This window comes from Phyllopteryx taeniolatus, chromosome 1, assembly GCF_024500385.1.
Source record: "Phyllopteryx taeniolatus isolate TA_2022b chromosome 1, UOR_Ptae_1.2, whole genome shotgun sequence".
Taxonomy (NCBI): domain Eukaryota; kingdom Metazoa; phylum Chordata; class Actinopteri; order Syngnathiformes; family Syngnathidae; genus Phyllopteryx; species Phyllopteryx taeniolatus.
Window position 1 is genome coordinate 1520681 of NC_084502.1, and position 20604 is coordinate 1541284.

The 20604-nt window shown below is 43.1% G+C and overlaps 1 protein-coding gene across 4 annotated transcripts; it reads right to left on the reverse strand.

Moving 5' to 3' along the window:
• Positions 1–1896: 1896 nt before the first annotated feature.
• Positions 1897–20302, reverse strand: arhgef19 (Rho guanine nucleotide exchange factor (GEF) 19). Of its 4 annotated transcripts, none has more exons than XM_061786184.1 (17): positions 20014–20302; positions 18660–18703; positions 10512–11202; positions 9947–10429; positions 9323–9455; positions 8023–8108; positions 7688–7938; positions 7458–7618; positions 7225–7377; positions 5910–6039; positions 5697–5771; positions 5544–5633; positions 4399–4562; positions 4056–4214; positions 3874–3953; positions 3696–3800; positions 1897–3281 (listed from the first exon to the last, which is right to left on the reverse strand). In XM_061786184.1, exons 3-17 carry the CDS (start codon positions 11179–11181, stop codon positions 3130–3132), a joined length of 2892 nt encoding a protein of 963 aa, XP_061642168.1. In that variant the 5' UTR covers positions 11182–11202; positions 18660–18703; positions 20014–20302; the 3' UTR covers positions 1897–3129. The 4 variants fall into 4 exon arrangements, with proteins under 4 accessions (XP_061642168.1, XP_061642339.1, XP_061642087.1 ...); XM_061786355.1 differs by having other exon boundaries at positions 9947–10402; positions 18589–18703; XM_061786103.1 differs by having other exon boundaries at positions 18589–18703.
• Positions 20303–20604: the final 302 nt, after the last annotated feature.

Below are 20604 nucleotides of genomic sequence, written 5' to 3' on the forward strand. Positions count from 1 at the left end.
CTTTGGCTTCTGCTTTTGTATTGACAGATATTGAATTTTTTTTCAGGACCTGCTATGGATAATCATCTGCTAAATCAGTTTCCATACATTCAAAGGTATACAATATGGGTTCCTAAATGCCTAATTTTAAATAGCATCATACATATTTCACATACAGTACGTGTCTTCCACATTATTTTTTATAATACAAGCTACGCCGTGCCCCCCCACCCCTTGGAAATTGCCACCCTGAGCGACTGCCCAGGTTGCCCATATACAGTGTCCTTCTCAAATTGTTATATTTTGGCAATGTTTCCCCACTTTACTGTTTAAGATCATCAAACAAATGTAAATATCAGACAAATAAAATATATGTAAATATGAACTTAAAACACTGGTTTTTAAATGGTGATTTCAAAACTATTTAAAGTTACTTGGCCCTGTGTGAAAAGGTAATGGTCCCCTAAACCTAATAACAGGTTGGGCCATCCTTAGCAGCAACAACTGAAATCAAGCGTTTTCTATAATTGGCAATGAGTCTTTCACATCTCTGTGGAGATATGTTGGCCCACTCTTTGTTGCAGAATTGTTTGAATTCAGCAAAAATGGAGGGTTTTCGAGCATGAATGGCCTTTTAAAGGTCATGCCACTGAATTTCAATCAGATTCAAGTCTGGACTTTGACTAGGCCACTCCAAAACCTTCATTTTGTTTTTTTAGCCATTCAGAAGTTGAGTCTTGGATTGTTATCCTGCTGCAGAATCCAAGTGTGCTTCCTCTTGAGGGCACAAACTGATGGCTGAACATTCTCCTTCAGGATTTTCTGTTAAAGAGCAGAAATCACGGTTCTATCAATCACAGCAAGTTGTCCAGGTCCCGAATGAGAAAAGCAGCCCAAGACCATCACACGACCACTACCACTCACATTTGACTGTTGGCATGATGTTCTTTTTCTAAAATTCTGTGCTACATTTACACCAGATGTAACGAGACACACATCTTCCAAAAACGGAACTTTTGTCTCGTCAATCCATATAATATCCTCCCAAATGTCTTGGGAAGCATTTAGATGTTACTTTTTTGAAAAAGTAAAACCAGCCTTGTTCTTTTTGGTAAGGAAGGTTCACCACTCTTTCATGTTTTCTCCATGTGAGGATAATGGCTCTCCCTATGGTTCGCTGGAATCCTCAAGCTTTAGAAATGACTTTTGTAATCCTTTTCAGACTGATGGAGGTCAATTTCTTTATTTCTTGACTGTTTTAGAATTTCTTTGGATCGTGTAATTTTGTTGCAGCTTTTTTAGATATTTTGTCTGATTTGATTTTGTCAGGACAGATTCTGTGTAAGTGATTTCTTGATTGAACAGGTCAGGAGGTAATCAGGCTTGGGTGTGATCGGTGAAGATTAACCAAAAATTTAGATTAGCCGCAATTAATTCATGATTTAACAAGGGGGGCAATTACTTTTTCACACAGTGCCAGGTGAAAAGACAATATATACATAAGGAACTTGATTTACACGGTTTGATGATCTTAAACATTAAAGTGGGGAAACTATACGAAAATATCAGAATTTGAGATGGGGACCAATACCTTTTCACGGCACTGTAAAAAAAAGAAAAAGAAAAAAACGGGTTGGCGATGGAATAGCAATCCATGGAGAAGTGTTGGCGTTGCATGGGCACGAAGCGAACAATCTGGCAATGAGTCAGCAGTGATCAAGAGAGCCCTAAATAGTTTGGCGTGGCTGACTCGCAGAGTGGGAAAACAATTGCCGATCACCTTGGTGACAAATGGCATCAAACTGTGACATAATAGTTTTGTTTTTGATGCAATAAATGTGCCACATAGAGAAAATTATGCCAGATCTGATGATTTTGTCATGTTTTTATGCAACATTATTCCAAGACAAGACACAATAGAGCTATTCCAATTTATTTTCTCGGTTACAGTAGTGTGCAAACATCCAGCTTCATACAATGTGTGCGATCAGACTACAGTGATGCAAAGTTGCAAACCATATTTTGTTCACATAAATTTAAATAAATGCATCAAATCATGTAGCCATAAACATTTACATAAGGCGAAAAGCACCTGAAGAAGTATAAATATACATTTAAATTGCAAACAAACATGGAAGAAAACAAGTGAAAAAAAACAAAAAACAGAAAATCTTTATGTTAAAAAGTGGATCACAGTAAAAAGAAAACATTTGGAGAAACATGTTGTTTACTGGACAATCTGAACGGTATACAGCTATGTAGTAAGTTGCTCAAAAATGTCTTGCTTTTGTTACTGAACTTTTCAGCTCATTTCCTCTTACATACAAATTGAATAAAGAAAAGGCAAATTACATTTGACTGCTGTCAGTGAGCTATGAGATTTAAGACACAGGGCAACACGATAGACGATGTCTATCTATCTATTACTATTAGCACGAGGTATTATTGTTTTTGTTGTTGTTGTTTTTTTGTTGTTGTTGTCTATTAGCATGATTAAAACATAAAAACTTAACAACCATCCATTTTCATTTTGCTGCTTCTCCCCACGCAGGTTGCGGGCGTGTTGGAGCCCATCCCAGCTACCTTCGGGCGAGCGGCGGGGTACACCCTGAACTGGTCGCCAGCCAATCGCAGGGCACATATAAACAAACAACCATTCGCACTCACATTCACACCGACGGGCAATTTAGAGTCTTCAGTCAACGTACCATGCATGTTTTTGGGTTGTGGGAGGTAACCAGACTACCCGGCGAAAACCCACGCAGGCACGGAGTGAACATGCAAACTCCACACAGGCGAGGCCGGGATTTGAACCCCGGTCCTCAGAACTGTGAGGCAGATGTGCTAACCAGTCGGCCACTCAACAACCAATTAAAACTTTGTGGAGGGATGGAATCTGTGCTGCGCAAGAATCCAAACACAAATGGTATTTTCGATTTGCACCTTTCCAGTCCTGTGTGGGCCTTAAGTGATGTATTTTTATATTGTATTCATCTTGTATAAAGAAGTGTTAAGAGCTTTGTTATATTCGATCATTTCAGATTTGTATGTGCAGCACGCAACAGCAGAAAACTTGCACTGTCCTCCACAATTGCCTCCCGGTAGGGTCAACATTCGTCAACCAAGACGTTCCAGGAAAACAAATGCACGCTAGTCCTCTCCGAGTTTTTGCGTGACACATTTGATACGAATATTTTCTCGAAGGTTGCGGAGACGCGCACTGCGACTCGTGATTTCCTCCACGTAGGATTTGGGGAACCAGCCCCGTTCCCCGTCTGACAGCCGGATGCCTTCCACCCACCCTAAAAGAAAGAGCACTTCTTTAAGTGTCAGGAGGAGGGAATAATTATTGCTGCCCATTCTTCATTTTTTAAGAGTTTGCTCACGTCTAAAGAAAGAAACAATATTTAAGGATGTTTACTTATTCTGGAAATAGACATAAACCAGTCAAAAATGCATTTTGTAAAAGAAACTGAGCGCAAAAAATTTGAGCATTTGATCCACAAAAACCCAGCTAGAATTCTGGCTCCCACAGACTGACTGGGGCACATGACACAAGGTGTCCGGGACATGATTGTAGACCTGCGCAAGGCTGCAATGGGTTTCATAACCATCAGCAAAATGCTGATTGGCGATCTTTTGCAGGGGCATGTTGACGTTATACCTGCAGTTTTATATTTTTTGACAAAGGGACGTATTTCAAACAGTTTTCTCACCGTCGCTGGTGATGGTCTTGGCATGAAGAATGTCCGCCTTCTCCAGCGTTAACTCATCATGTTCTTGTGCCTGATAGCTTCTGATGCACTGGACCTGAGATATGTCTGAGAGGACAAGATAGGGAAATTCCACATCGGTGCTCACGCTTTACAGCGACTCTCCCAGATGTGTACTCACCATCGTTCTCACTGGCTTGCTCGATGTCTTCGCGAGGATTGGATGGAAACATGGCTGCAATCCATCGCTGCTTCCCGCTCCTTGGTGCACACAAATTGAACACGACTTAGAGAACGTTTTTAGTGAAAGCATCCGGTTACGCTCGTACTGGATGAGTGAATATGTAGGCATTCAATACGCACTCAGTGTGCGATTTGAGCAGGATCTGATGTTTGAGCTGTTGTCCGTCACACAACTGAAGGTGGAAGATGAAGCCCGAGATTCCCTGCAGCTTCTGACTCAAATCTTTCACTTTTAGCTCTCCTATTTTGGCGTGGACAAACACCAAGAACTTCCATGTGCTGCAACATAACCCCATACAAAGTTGTGTAAATGAATTATATAGATCTTTTTTTTTATTTCATTGTATTCTCAATCAATTTTTGGATTACAACCAGGGAAAACAAAGATTCCCCTCATCTGGCAAAGGCCTACCATTAGGGGTAACCTTGGAAAAATAAATAAAGTGCCCTAGTGGTGACATACTCTTTCCTCCTGGACAGCAGGAGGCAGTCGTTGAACAAGTGCAAGTACACCGGCTTGGTGGGCAACTTGAACTTGGATCCAGAAATACTCATGGTCTGCGTGTCCACCTCCAGAAGTTCACCGTGCTTCACCAGCCAACGAGACTGAGAAATCAGAGGAAAGATCTAGAAAGAAAGGAATTTTGTGTCAATGTATCTGTAAAATGTAAATAAATGTCTATTTGACACACCATGGAGAAGAGTGTTGTTAGCAACCCTGCCAAATTTGAAAGATTTAAAGAAATCGGCTTCAGAATTGTGAAAAATCAAACTATTGTAATGCTGCGGGCGTGTCCGCTGAATGCGCTGAAACCCCGCCCTCCTCTACTGTGAACTGTCAACAAAACACCATTACTATGAACTGAAAAAATGAAAGCTACCTCGTCTAGGCCTATTTTAGGGGGCTTCAGCTTTGTGGCGAAGGTTTATAGCCCTAGCCCCCCCTGAAACCAATCTCCAGCGCCCCTACAAAAATATTGGGCTTGACAAAATGCCCGCCAATTACGTTTTGGGCAAGAATAAACTGTTTGACCTCCCCCAGCCCCCATTTCTTGCTATGGCACTATATTCAATCACGCTGTCACTCGTTTGTTTTTTTTCCTTCTTTTGTGAGTTAAGTTTGTTATTTAGTATTTAGGCTTAGTTCATTTCAAGGTAGTACAAGTCTGAGTCCAAACCATCATGTCATCAGTCTGTAGTTCTCGTAGTTATCGCTATGCACACAGGAAGTCCGGCAACCTGTTTTCCTGTTTGGGCACGTGATATTCTACCTAACATTGTTCTTATCTGCCGCTCAGTAATACTGCGCCAGATAACCACTGATGCAAACCAAGGCGCTCACGTTCTTTTACAGAAGGGGGAGGGGGCACTCATGCCGGGCATCCAAGTGCGTCACCCAAACATTCTGCACCCCTACCTGTATAATGGTGAAAAACAGTTTAACGCTATATTTCCACAATTTGGTAGTAGGCCAACATACTTGTCAGTCTTTGCTTGTGTTTTCAACGATTATCTTCAAACATGTATTTAGAAACAAATCTCTGAAGTCACGTTACAGGGTTTTTAAAGACTATAAAATAAGACGGAGGCATTCAATAGACGTGTCACCTTGCCCTCAAAATGAATTTTCTTATTGAGGTGGATGAGTTCCTCCATCCTTTTCATGGACTGCACGCTAGAGTTGCACTCTTTTATGATCTAAGACAAGACAGTAAGCAGAGTTAGGATTGTCCGCTAACTTTTTAGAATGATATTAAGTACCTTTTTTAGCTCATTGAAAGCCTTCGTCGCAGTGTCCTCATCTCTGGAGCCTGGGGTGGTCCTCTTTAGGATGTTCTACAAACGTTTTTACATTCTTTGAAATACATCCCATTAAAACCTCACATTGCATTTTGTTAGGAGAGAATCCCAATCTTCACCCATTCGTAATTCCCCGTGATTGGCTTTCAAGTACAATTATCAAGTGTTCCGTACCTCCACCAGCATTTTCAGCCGAGTGATCCTCTGGAATGGAAGGATGAGAAATGAGGACAGAGGCAGTCGTTGGCAGACGCTGTCCTCCTCCAGACGGGTCAAGGCAGCGGGAAAACGAGCTTTGTCCTGCCTGACGACAGAAGATGGGAAATGTTGAAATTATTCTTTGAAAAATTGAGTTGAACCCTAATGGATGCACAACACAAGCACAATAGGGTCCAAAATTACCTGCATTCTTTTTTTTCATTTGTTTTTTATATTTTGGGGGGGGGGGGGAAATGCTTGAATACTCAAAGTAGACATTAAATATCTTGCTTTTGATTACAGCAGATCAATATTTGTGTTGTGTTGCCTTTTATACTTTACTGAACAAAACTATTACTATAACTACTTTGAAATTTCTACACCAGGTTTACAGACATGGGTCATCAAGGATGTGTGACTTAAAATGTAATAATAATTATAATAATAATGCATTATAAAACACTGAATTATGAAATGACTTTTTGCAAAGATGTATATCAATCAAACTTCCCCGAATCATTTTGGAGCTATGTTATGCATCAAAGGGAACATTTTTGCACTTCAGAAATTCTTTGGCTCGCTACAAGTTAAGTCATGCAGGTGTATAGGTCCTCCCGACACAACACCCCATGTCTACTAGAAAATGTATGTACAGCCAACAAGACGCAGGAATCATGTTTTTCCTCATGTCTTGTGTGTGTGTGTGCGCGTGTGTTATCAGAAAAAAACTACTGAAGTTATACCGCAAAATTTGGTGGCGATGTGAGACATTATTCAGCGATATACAGTGATGCCTTGAGACGTGAGTTCAAATTGTTCCATGAACACAGCCAATGAAATGAATGGAAATGGTGTTAATGCGTTCCAGCCTCCCATATAAACAACAATAATTTCTGTAATGTGTTTTTTAATAAGGAAAATATAGCACTCTATAATATAATACAGCCTATCCCAGCTATCTTCGGGTGAGAGGCGGGCTACACCCTGAACTGGTCGCCAGCCAATCGCAGGGCACATATAAACAACCAATCAATAATTGCGATATTACTGCTCATTCTGGCGTGTGCGCCTTGGCCACGTGGGGACAGTATAATACAGACACACTGATACAATTGGGGACCGAGGCGAGACAGTCACAGGTCTTCAGCATACTGTAGTAATATTAGTTGTTTTTTAACAGAGGCTAAAGAATATATGCGTGTGAGTATTGTTATATTGTCTGTCTACGTGCAAGGCACTGCCGTATTGTGAGAAAAACGAGACAGGAGCAACAAGACGAAAGTCTACTCACAGGAGCCGCTGATAGGTCTGCTCTTGGTAAGCCTGGTTGGTTACGTAAGGTAAGTAGACCCTGCGCAGGGCCGGGCAGTGATTCAGAATGATGTCACACACGTCAAAACGCAGGATGTCTTCCTCCAGCCTGTGCTCCAAGTCCTGAAGGAACCTACGTGTAATCAAGAGCACTGGATTCACCCTGGTGACGGACGACGTGCCCAAAGACACACGAGCGTCTCGTGACTTCACCTCTCGCTGACATCTTTGACTTCGGGCAGCTTGGAGAAGAGCCACTGCTTGTCCTGAGCTGCCAGACATTCGGAGAGCTCCTGCGACAACATGAAGTGATCCACCGCGATCGTCAAACTTCGGATGTACGAGGCCTCGGACGTCACCAGCTCAAACTTGGCCTGAAGGGAGGAGGAACGGTCTATCAGCTCTCAGCAGTCCCAGAACACAGGTTTGTTTACGTGGCTCACCTCCTGTAATTTTCTCTGCTCGTTGCTGAAGTTGTCCAGCTGACCACTAGAGCGCACGTCCGGGATGTCCTGCCACAGGGCAAAAGCAGACCCTCGCGAGGAGCAAAAGGAGCTGGACGGAGACAGACTGGACGGAGACGGGGTCCCGTCGGAACCCTCGTCCCTGGGGCCCTCCTCCTCTGTGCCTTTGCCCCGTTGTCTTCGGATCTCTCTGTTAATGGCGACATCGCTGTATTCTTGATACAGGATGGCTACGGGAAACACAGAAACACGGTTCAAGTATCGGCTTTTGAACAGATGCAGAAGACGAACGGTTGCGGAAAAAGGTAACTTACAACTCGGCAAGAACCTTGACAAGCGATTGGAGCGAGCGACAGTGGGCAGTGTGAACAAGTCTTCCTCAATCGACCTCTTCCGCATTCTGTTGCCATCAATGTGAAGCCACATTCAATTGTCATACATGTTCTCCTTAGCTATTCCCGGAAAAACACACCTATTGTTCTCTTCATATTTTTCTGATCTTTCTGGAACACCCCAAGATGAAAACTTTTCAGACTGAAAAAAAATAATCCCTTTTTTTACATTTGTTGAAACATTTTGACTCGGCAGTAGGACATGAGTAAAATCATCTGTGAAAAGAAAATCGGCCCTCTCTGGCCTCATCTTGTGCCTCTAATTTGATTTTCAAGGAAGCACCGTGCCCATTCAAACACAACCAGAGACAGAAAGTGTGACCGACGAGGTGTCAATCGTCGCACTCACGGGCACACTAATAGCGGGCACACCGTGGGCTCACACTGACCTGTTACCTTGGGCTTCAGGAGCTTTGATGAAACTATGGCGGAATATCCTCCTCCGCAAAATAAAAAAAAAAAATGCAAACAGGAGTGAACATAGCCGTTGCCTTTTAGAGGTGTTGAGACATCAGGCAGCCAAACGGATTCCGAAGCGATGCGGACTTTGCAACATTTCTGCTCGACAGGTTCGTTTATCACGGCTTTTGGATTTTGAGTGGATTGTACATTCTAAACAATAAAACTTCAAACCGATAACGTTTATTGCAAAAATAATAGCAAAGTCCATTACGAATAAGTTATGCTACCAAAGTAGCAGCCGTGGCTAACGTCTGCTTGTTTATAGAGCTAATGCTAGCTTATTATTGTTAGCGCTGACGTTTTGTGGAAGCTTGATTTGCGTTGAGAATCGCGCTCGTACAAGTTAGTGATGGTCGAGCCTTTGGTAAAAGACTCGAGAGGTTATTGATTACTCAAGTGAGGCTACATTTCTATCTTGCTAACACTTTTAACACAGCAAACTCCCCTTTAAACTTAGCTTCTCTGTGACATACAAAGACCTCTCAGTTGAGATGTGTCACTTTAACATAATTCCTTGACACCAATTACTACTTTTCTACTAGTCAAGGTTTGGGCACCGTCTTGTAGCAGGTCAGAGCGTTACAGAAAGAACACAAATATGCAAATAGTTTTTCAGTGAATAGCTGAGGATTGATGTTATATTCAAAAATGTTGTACCTGAGTTACATGTTCTTCATACGTTTGCTACAGACAGGTTATGAGAAATAATGAGCAGATATTTCAATGCAAATATGCCTGTTTTCCGTGCTGAAATATTCACCCAAGTTTGGTGCTCCACCAATGCGTTGGCACTCCATTGTCACTGCTGTGCAGCGGTGGTGCAGGACCTACAGGACTGTGGGGGGCGCTATCACTGGAGCCTCCTGAGCTGCGTTGCTTTGGGTTGGACTTATCTAGAGACGGTTATACATAAGTAGTGCTGGTGGATCAAGATGCCTGCTAGCAAAAGTGGGCATTCTGGACATAGGCATAGCTGGCCCACACTTCCGTGTGGGCCTAAGCAAAATTGCATTTGTGGGACGTCTATTTTTGCCAGTGATATTGATTATTGATCATTCATACACCTACTATAAACTCAATGCAGTGGCGTTACACTTTCTTTAGATAAAGACATGAGGGGATTGGGTGGGGAGTGAGGCTACGTTCAAATCTTGCTAGCAGTCTGCAAACTGCATACTCTACCTTTGAAGTTAAATTAATCAATTAATAAAACCTTCCAGATTGATGAGTTTTGCACTGGTTCAGTTTCCTTTTACAGTGAACCAAAACTATTCTATTTCCTTATTGTATTGATTATCTTTATTTGATACTAGTTTTAATTGATGATTCTTTTTTTAATTCATGTCTCATGTCATGTAACCTCGACAAGGTTACTAATACTCACTGTCTGGACTCAAACTGCTTGAACCCTGTCGTTCCCTGGAGGCGACTCGGGCCGACAGTGACTTTCCCAGCTTCAAGGTGAAGGAATTCTTTCTTTGGGACAGCTGGAGTCTGGAAATCAGTTCTGAGGCAGAGAAACGCCGCCGCTCTTGGTCTTCTTGGTGACTGCGTGGCACAATGCTACCCCCCGTTGCCATCGTTGATGTGTACAGACTGTCTTCTCTCACACCCGGTAGCGAGTCCTCAAAAATCTGCAGCCGTTCTGTAGGTAGATAGGGAATATCATCCGGACTGAGGTTCTGAAGGTCCGGAGTAGCATCTGTAGACGAAGGACTGGTGTTGGTCTCTTGTGAGGATTGTGCACTGAGATCCTCCTCCAGGAGAGATGCACAGGTTTCAGGAGAGAGGAAGTCTGCATCCAGGACGGGACTGCTGAGAGAGTCGTCACTGAGGCTGTCTGAAGAATAAACCTGAATCTTACGGCCTGGAAACAACAAGACTTGTAACTTATAATGTTAGAATAGATAGCTAACATCTGTGGAGCGTTAAAGCAAGAGAACACTCACGGATGGACTTCTCTTTAAGCGAACCTTGGGATGTTCGCCTCTGCGGTTGGTAGTCCAAGCTCTGAAACTCCGGCCCTCCGGATGGGGATGGAGAGCAAAGTATCTGAGAGTCCCAGGAGTCTATGTTTGTGTAGAGTGAGGACAGCGGAAAGGACAAAGGGAGACTAGGTACACAGTCAGGACGATACACTGATGTGAAACCTGGTGCTCCTCCATCAGTCTGTTCCAGTGAAGACGTCCTACGACCACTTTGGCTTTCAATGTCGGCATTACTAGTACGACAAGAGTTTGAAGTCAGCGGTTCATCCTCCTTGGCCGCTCCGTGGCAACTTTTGGCACAGTCAGTAAGTTCACTCTGCGAGTGCTTCAAAGTGTCGAGGAGTGGGGCATACGTGCCGCATTGTTGGTCAGAAGGAGAGCTGTGCCCATTTAGTTTAGAATTTGCCAGTGACTGACAATCAATGAAGGCCAACGTCTCTTGCTGGCACACGGCCACATGTTTGTGGTGACACAGGCGGGGGAGAGGCTCATCGTCCTGAGGGCCAGTGATCAGAGCCGCCGACTCACCCGGGCTGGCGAGCCACATACTGGGACAGTCTCCTCTGCAGTGCAAAGTGTGATGGTGCGGCTGGAAATCAGGAAAAGGAGAGAGTCCATACCCAGGAAGCATGGCTGCTCAAACACACTGGCGCTGAGGGAGAGAGACAGCAAATCTATCAGAATTTGGAACATTCAGATTCTTCAAGACATCAGATACTATATGTCTGTGTAGATTCTCAGTCGTGCAGGTCATGGTAATTCGCAAAGGTTGAATCAAGACAACATGACTGTTCTTGTTTGTTGAAGACGTTTCACCGTTAATCCAAAAAGCTTCTTCAGTTCTAAAATTGTAGGTGTGGAGTCTCCCTAGCTATGCCTTGGTGAGTGTGTTCCTAGGGGTTGGTCAACAATAGTTTTTTGTTTTGTTTTTGCCCAGTGTGGTTGGTGAATCAAAACCAACAGTTCGAAGGTTCACTGAAAACTAAATTGTTCAGTGATGCGAATTTGTGTTTCTGTGTGATTGACTGTCCAGTATAAAAGATATACAAAATTACACAAACACTACCTGTTATACTATCACACACGGAAATCAGTTTCATGAATTATTCCGAGCAACAATGGAAACCAATATTCGAGTGTCTATCCTAGCTGACTTTGGTCGAGAGGAGGGGTACAGCGTAGATTGGGGCACATACAGATAAACAACCATTCACACTCACAAATCAGTCTTCAATTAATCTTACGCATGATTTTGCAATGTGGGAGGAAGCCGAATTACCTGAAGAAAACCCACACAGGCACAGCAAAACATGCAAATGCCACAAAGGAGAGCCTGAACCAAGATTTGAGCCCAGGAAGTCTTGACTGTGAGGTAGACGTGCTATGTCACCATTCTGCCCGGTTCAACTCCAAAACAGAATTAAAGAATTAAACAGTTTTTGCACCATGATTCCTTGGTTCAATTAAATTCATTGTGCTGTTCCTTCTGGTGTGAGTGCCTTGGCCACGGGGGCAGTACAATACGGTCATACATACACAAATGAAGAAGAGCCAACAGTACTCTTAATGACTCAATAAGATGAAATCATATTAGTTTTTTTTGCAGAGGATAAACAATATATGCCTATAAGTATTGAGTTGACTTGAGTCCACTGCCGCCATTCTGTGCTCGTATCCCAAGTTTGTGCTCTCAAGTCAAAACAAAAGTCGTCCAAATGATGGCTTGTATCTCGAAAAGCTCGTCGAAAGTCGGGTCACTCCATCGTATTTGCATTCTGAATCACGATTGTAAAACATTCAAATGTAGTTGCCTGCAGCAGCGGAGACAGGAAAGGAGAGATTTCAACTTCCTCTTTGTGGAAGCACACGTGTTGTCAATGTGCAGCTGTTGGAAGGCCACACCTGTTCTAGTCAAGGCAGCCAGGACCGTCCGCCTTCTCTCTCTCTGCAACCGCGCCGCCCCACGCACACACACGGTAGGTAGGTAGTTAGCACAAATGGTTATGTGTTCCCAGACAAAGGGTGTCTTTATGCGTGTTCGAGCCTGGCTGACACCTGAGAGTCTGTGGGAAGCGCTTGCACTGATCCACTCAAACGGCGCAGCCGCTGGGCTGTAGACATTAGTTCGAGCCTATGCTGCATCATTGATTTTTTTTAACATGTATTTTCTATTTAACCAGGTTTTTCTCATTCAGATTAAAAACGAGAGACCTGACCAGGACCGGCAGCAACAAAACCACAAAGTCACAGACATACAAAGGACAATATACAATTTATAAAGCGCGACATTTTGGATCCAACCATCTATGTGTCACATTTAGGAATTCATTGTTCAAGCAGCTGAGCTAAAACAACATTCTAAAGAATCTGCTTCCATTTCTTCATTTTAGATCTTAAAAACATTTAAGGGCACCAGTTCCAAAACAGATTCCACGTTGAGGGTGCAGAGTACCCAAAAAGCCCTTCTCCCACTTTCTCTCCGAGCGTTTGGAACATAGAGCATAAAGAAGTCCTGAGAACGCAACAAATAACACGACCTGATCAATGGCCAGCAAACACATTTTGGGATACAACCCAAACAGTATTTTTATGTGCGCATGTCATCAAGTTTCTCAGACGTCCCGGAAACGGCATCAGATGATCGGATTCCACCTGCACATTCCACATGGTCCAGGTATCAAATCACGGCATTAGAAATCCAATTCCTGAGACGCACTAGCAGGCTGCTATTTGGGACTTTTTGTCCTGTAATTTCACTTTAGCTGCTAAGGCACTCGTGGTCTGCATGGGGCAGGCAGGGTGTGCATGGCAATTGCGCATGACTCCGTGGCTGACTCCAAGCCAGAGCTTGAAATAAAAATTGTCATATGACAGCTACGCATAGTATGAGATTTTCCTACTGCTTCACACCACAGAGGGAGGACACAGTCTTAAGGAAACCCTCAGACGCGAAAGAGTCCACATTGGAATGTGCTGTATTGACCAAGTTTTTTAAAAATGCCGGAGTTCATGTTCAGGTGCATCCATGGTTTCTAGGTCAAGTTCTTAGTTTATAGCTCGTGCAGGGAAGTCGTTGCCTTTCCTGCATTTGGAATGAGTTATTGCTTGACGGACAAGTCACAAAACTATGGCAGATGTCACTTGAAAAAGAATGTTTTCCAACTTCATTTTGGATTTCTCTACATTGCTTCCTTAGTGCTGTAATGAGAATAGAAATTCATACGAAGGATTATTAGGGGGGGAAATATATCACGTCCCACATTATTAAAATTAACTTTTTGTTTTTCTTGACAATTTAATTCTCATAAATGTGTGCCTTTTTTCTTGTATTCCCCTCCCCCATCCCCTCATTTTTTCAAGGTGGCCTTTTTACTCAAAAGTCCTAAAGACTACCTAAATGTCTTTTTAACTTACTCGAAAAAGGGTTTATTGTTTTTACAGTATATAATAAAAACATACTATAATATTCTTTCAAAAGAAACAAAGCACTGATTTGGAAGCACGCGGCACAAAAAGGCACACCCAGTTTCCACCTTAATTACTGTTTATCATTTCATGGTTTGATATTTATGGCTTAGATGTGTTTTTTTCCGCCACAAATAGTTACTGTCATTTTGATTGTACTACTAAGTTAGCATAACTTAGTCATGAAGTGTGTTCCAACATACAGTGGGTAGAAAATATCTACGCGCCCCAAATGCCAGGTTTTTGTGATAGAAAAAATTAGAATAAGACAAATAATTTCTAAACTTTTTTCCATCATTATTGTGACCTGTACAACTTGAAAATAATCGAAACTGTTTTTTTTTTAAAGTAAACAACTAAAATAATGTGGTTTCCAAAGTGTGCCCACAGGCTTATTACTGTGGATTTTTTCAGAATTACGTTGAAACTCATGTTCGATGGGAGTCAACATACACATGCGACCGTTTACAAGTCCACTGATTCACCCCAAATACATTTCAGCTGCTCTAGTAGGCGTTTCCAGAGATTTTCTTTCTTGCAAAAAAACAGAAGGTTTTGTGCTAACACCGAAAGGTATTCGGAACTGTTCATAATTTCTTCCTCCTTGACGATGGCCCCAGTTGGAAAACAGCCCCAAAGCATGAGGCCACCATCACCATGCGTCACTGTAGGTACGGTGTTCTTTTCTTTTGATTTTCTTTTGCTTTTTTCTTTGGTGATGAGCAGTGTTTGCGCCAAACATACCTTTGGTAATTATGGCCAAAAAGTTCAACCTGGCATTTGAACATGGGTGTGTCGACTTTTTATATCCAGTGCACATACATATTGTATTCAGCATGTGCCACCGAAACCAGCTGCACTCTTTAATGTTTTATTTGTTAAATACGTATCTCTCATTGGAGGATTCCGTTGATGCTGTGCTATTCACGGTCGTATTGCGCGCCATCAAATTTAAAGCACTATGTAATAATGAATAATTTAGCCTGAATGTAATTGATAGGGAAAGCAGGATGTCTCTCAAAGCTGCAGCAGCCCCAGATAGTGTATGCTACTTGAGTAGTCTTATCATTGGTGGGCCAGCCAGGACACGGCACAGTGGCTCGAGTCACTCACAGTGTGGTGAGAGGTGCTGGTGTGTGTGTGTTGTGTGTGCGTGTGAGATCACAACAGTCCACTAATTACATTGTCTGCACACACACGCCCGCACACGAAAGCACACACACACACACACACACCAACATCACTGTCATTCACTAGCACACGTGTGGGGAAAGACTTCTTGTGGGATTTCCCCAACGTGTATATTGGATTATACATTTATTTTTTTTATTTTTTTTGGTCCAATCAGCTTTCAGATTTGTGTGTTGCCATGTCAATCGAATCTGCCCGGGCCCTTCGGAAGCAGTAGTGCTGGTCGATATAACGTTCTAAATATTGTTTCGATGGTGTTCCTGGCACAATTGCAAAATTGTATACAGTATATTTGTGTTTTTGTATTGTTGATTCTTTCTATAATTGGCGTGGTAGTGTGATGTGGATTCAGTTTAGTAAGTACCCACTGAAGGCCCACGTACCAAATGCACGGCCTGCCACTGTCTACATTATGTTTAATGTACAGTCGAGTCTGAGAAACATTTACATATGGGGCTGTATTTTCGTGACTGGCGTAAATCCAGCCCTGCGCTTGGGTGTCGATACATTGTGCAGCCTCAGCAAATGTACTCAAAACCCTCCCAGACACCATACACAAGATGCGATCCGTTCGAGACTGCAAGGGACGGGACGTACACAGGAGGGATGCGGGGGGGAGGGGGTAGGGGGGCCAGGCCAACAGAAATTTATGACAGCCTGAAAAAAACGGCGACCATCTCACAAGTAAACGCCAAGACAGTCTGGAACTTTGCCGCCTCCCCCCTAAACCACCGCCCTCCACAAGATTGGCTCTTCTTCTGCCGTAACAAATCTGCTCTCATGTGACAAACAAAAGCACCTAGGAGCTTTTGGCAAGCGAACATCATCTTAATCATGACGCATTGTGTCCAAAAATCCAAGAGTCGGGCATCCTGTCAAATACCAGTGCCGAGTGAGATTTGAAAAAAATAAAGTCACGACACGTCGGCAAATGAACACAAAAAACAAAACGCGTTGTTCATGTTAAACTGCTATCAAAATGCTAACATAAGGCCATAAACAACAATTTTGCCATTTGAAACCACTTCCATTGATGTGTGTTGCTCTAGTTTACAATGGAAATAAAAAGTCTACACACCCCTGTTTAAAAAAAATACAAAATGATACCAAAATAAATCATTTCAATAATTTTCAATTGCGATACCTTTTGTATTTAATCCCTTCGAGAGGGGAAATAAAAAGTAAACGACTCCAAAATTGTCTGTGAAGAAGTGCGCACACCCGCTTGTGACTGGGATGTGGCTTGTGTTCAGAATTAATCAATCACACTCAACCTCATGCTAAATGGGAGTCAGCATTTAAAAAGCCTCGGATTCACACCAGATAAAGTTCCAAATAGTTTATGGAACTAATAGTGGAAAGGACTCTTTATAACTAACCATTTACTGTACATTAGAATCAAACTTTTGAATGTCTTTGGAGCCTCATTTAATATCGTTGATCATTGACTTTCCCCATGCGTTGGTGTTTGTTTGTACAAAGTTAATTAAGACAAATGTAGTGATTTGTCAACGCTTTACAGAGACCGAATAACTCATTTTTGCATGAATTCAGTTTTTGGAGTGTGTACGTTTTGTTGTTGTTGTTGTTGTTGTTTTAGCGTTTCCTTCACCCTAACGTGAGCACTGGCACTTTGGACTCAGCCTTTTTATGATGTGGACAGGTCAGGACACGTCGTTTTTTTCACAAAGGCACCTAACAAAGTGACCATCCAACAAGTAGTGTCTCAAAACTAAGCTCACTGGAGTAAAGCCATGGAGGACACAGATACGTACAGCGACCTGCTTTGTGTGTGTGTTCATTTTGCTGCGAACACAAAGACACACTGAATTTCTTTTTAACACACAGGTGTGTGCAGCCATTGCCTCGGGCTTCCGCATTTGCACGCCTGCCGCTTTAAGCGGCTCAAGCGTGCCAAATGTTCTCAGCCGTGCAGAAGAAATTAATGCCTTAAAAGATTGGAGTTATCCTTTGACGAATCAAATGCATCAATCAACGTCATTATTAGCCCAATGCACACTGGGTGGTCCTTTTAACAGGCCAACTTTTTCATGTCAAGTTCATGTGCAATTTCAAGGGTCTCCTCCTCTCCCCCCAGCAGATAAGACCCTCAGATACTCTCAGACACTTTTTCACATTCCCAAGATGACTTAGACCCACATTCCTTACAAATGGACTGCAAAGCCACGGCCGGAGACAGTCGAAGAAACGCAACTGTACACGTGCACACAGGTCGCTATTAGAGACGGCTGGGACCAGTAATACTGAGTTCACATGCTCCAAAACGAAGAACAAAACAAGGAAAGGGACGCATTATCCTCTAAAATGTGTCTCTCACACACGCACACACACACACACACACACACACACAGTGTTTGAGTGACAGGTCATCTCTCGACAGTTGTGGCGGAAGAAGGCCTTTTGCTTCTGCATGTGTCAGCAGTGGTGGGCAGTAAAAAAAGCACAAAGTACAAAGTACAAATGGCGTGTTACTGCACTGTAAGTAGATTTCCATATTTCCAAATGACAGTGGTGCCTTGAGATACGAGTGACCCGACTTGTCAATTTTCCAAATATGAGCCATTGTGAGATGATTTTTTTTTGTTTGACTGGCAGAAAAGCACTGTCTGGTGGCAGCAAACGCACGTCAGCTTAACAACAAACATCTTGTTTGATGTACAACTTCGGTTGCTCAACGGTCCGGGGTCTCCGTTGTGGTATTTTGCGCTTCGTAATGCGCCTCACACATTTTCAGTGGGAGACAGGTCTGGACTGCTGGCACTCTTTTACGACCAAGCCACACTGTTGTAACATGTGTAGAAGGTGGCTTGGCATAGTCTTGCTGAAATAAGAAGGGGCGTCCCTGAAAAAGACCTTGCTTGGATGGCAGCATATGTTGCCGTTGGACTATTTGCTTACGCAGTTGTTTATAAAGTGGTGAACCTCCTTTCTTGTGAAAAATTGAGCCTTTCTGGGAAGCTCCTTTTTTACCCGTAACACTCATGACACTCACCTGTTCACCTGTGGAATGTTCCAAACAGGTGTTTTTTGAGAATTCCTCAACTTTCCCAGTCTTTTGTTGCCCCGATCCCAGCTTTTTGGGAACGTGTTGCAGGCATCAAATTCATAATGAGTGATTATTTGCCAATAAAGATTATCAGTTTAAACATACTGTATACATATACTGTATTGTCTTTGTAGCGTATTCAATTGAATATAGATTGAAAGGTTACATTTTACACAACGACCAAACGTTATTGGAATTGGGCTTTGTACAAGACACCCGCAGCCATGGGCCAGCTACACTGAAAATCATTATCTCAGGGACTACTGCAGTAACACACACACACACATTTGACATGAAAGAACATTTAGTCATCACCTCAGTTTAGCCTCTCATGGCAGACTGTCGATGAGCGACAGTGGCCAAAGTGTTCAATTGTGCACCCGAACCTGTTGAATGTGCCGTCGCAACCCGATCTGTCTCCTCCTGAAGCCTGCAGGTGAGACGCAAAGGTTGTGCGTTGAATATCGGAGAAGCTCGGAGCCGTGTACAGTTTGCAACACAAGCTCGCATGCAACATGAACATACCCCAGACATGCGCTTACCTGCCCCGCTGTGCAACAACTCCTTGGTGCGCTGTAAGCAACATCTTCTTCTCACACAATATTATTATTCCGATTATTATTATTATTAACAGGGAATCTAATGCTGCGTTAAACAAGCTCGATGTTTCGCGATAGTGCTGTGCAGAAAGTCAACACGAGCTGTTGACGACGCAAAACAGACAACTTGACTAAATCTACACTGAACACAGCAAACTTGACATTTCTGTGCAAGTGGAGTCAGTGCACAATCTGCAAGTAAAAACACTGCAATGCATGTGATACGTAAAAAGTGTAGTTGTCGCTAGAGGTCTGGCCAAATACCGCGGTGCCTTGGCCTTGGTGTTTAATTCGTCCCGCAGTACGGTCATGATGTAATGAAATAGAAAGTAAAAAAGGAAACCGTTTTGACAACATTTTTTTGCGTCAATTCAATTGACATTGTGCTGCTCCTTCTGGTGCGTGCACCTTGGCCACCTGGGGGCAGTATAAAATAGACTTACGAATATACTGCACATGATTACAGAATCGTGATGTGTGTGGTGTCCTGTATCAAGCTTATCAGAGCACATCACACACAATAAGACCAAAAGTGTTAAATGCCTCATTTATCTTCTTTCTGTGCAGAATCTGTCACAACTAAAAAAAAATTATTTTAAGATTTGAAAAATCCTTATCCGTGTACGAGGCCTTAGTCGTTCTACGCAGAGGATGAAGAACATATCCCTGTGGGTATTCTATTATGCGTTGCTCCACCGTTTGTGTTCAAATATCCGTTAGTTAAAGTGTTACAACGTCATGACTATCGATGTGATCCGTGAGCATGTATGCATCGTCCGCTAACATTAATCTAGCGAGTTTTAATGTAGTTATTTTAAATGCAGAATGTGTAATTGTCTTTTTTTTACATTTAGTCTGACAGAAAATTGTCCACTTCCTGCAAAACAACAGCTTGCTGTGAAGTCCACTACTACCATACAGCACTTATCTAGGACAGGTTTGACAAATTTTCGCTTGCAAAGTCAAAACAAAAAAAACAACAACCAAAAATCGACCAAACGACTGTATTATTATGAATTATTTTGTGAAAACAGCGAAGGTAACAATGATGCAAGAATTTTGCAACCGTACCAAGCGTTGTCATACCTTAATTCCACATAAGACAAACGACATTGTATGTTGTTGTGTCGCTTTTGAATACCTGAAGGCGGCGAGCAACCTAGCGTGGCCGCCGGACAGACGCCGCCGGCGCCAACGTGACGGTCCGGCAGGCCGTTGAAAGCTCAGACCGAGGAGCTCCGTTGTCCATCGCTGCCTTGCGTTCCTCCCGCCTTCTGTCCTCTCTCCCTCCTCTCTTCTTTTGGAAACTCTTCCTCCTTCTCCTCTCGCTTGCTCGGAGAAGCAAAAAAAGAGGTCACCGACTCGCAATGTAGATCTCCTGCCGACGTCTGCCTCTCTTCTCACTCCTTTCTCCTTCTTCCTTCCTTCACTCCCTCCCTCTCCCTCTCCCTCTCCCTCTCCCTCTCCCTCTCCCTCTCCCTCTCCCTCTCCCTCTCCCTCTCCCTCTCCCTCTCCCTCTCCCTCTCCCTCTCCCTCTCCCTCTCCCTCTCCCTCTCTCTCTCCCTCTATCTCATGTTCAGCTTCTGTTGGCTACTTACTGGCTCTCATTTTCTCTCATTCTCCTGCGCCCCTCGCTCGCCCTCCCTCTGACTCGGATGGGTATTGCTCGCAGCACCTGCCTGAGTACGACGAGACATTTGCGTTGTTGAGCAAAGTTCACTTGCTTATATTT

Bases quoted from the DNA above. Each gene is read 5' to 3' on its own strand.
- arhgef19 (XM_061786272.1), bottom strand. From the start codon at position 11,181: ATGCTTCCTGGGTATGGACTCTCTCCTTTTCCTGATTTCCAGCCGCAC. The intron at 9,456-9,946 runs GTGAGTATTAGT...AACCGTCTCTAG, and splicing joins AAGCAGTTTGAGTCCAGACA to ATAAGTCCAACCCAAAGCAA. The intron at 8,109-9,322 runs GTGAATATTTCA...TGATGGCAACAG, and splicing joins TGGTGGAGCACCAAACTTGG to AATGCGGAAGAGGTCGATTG.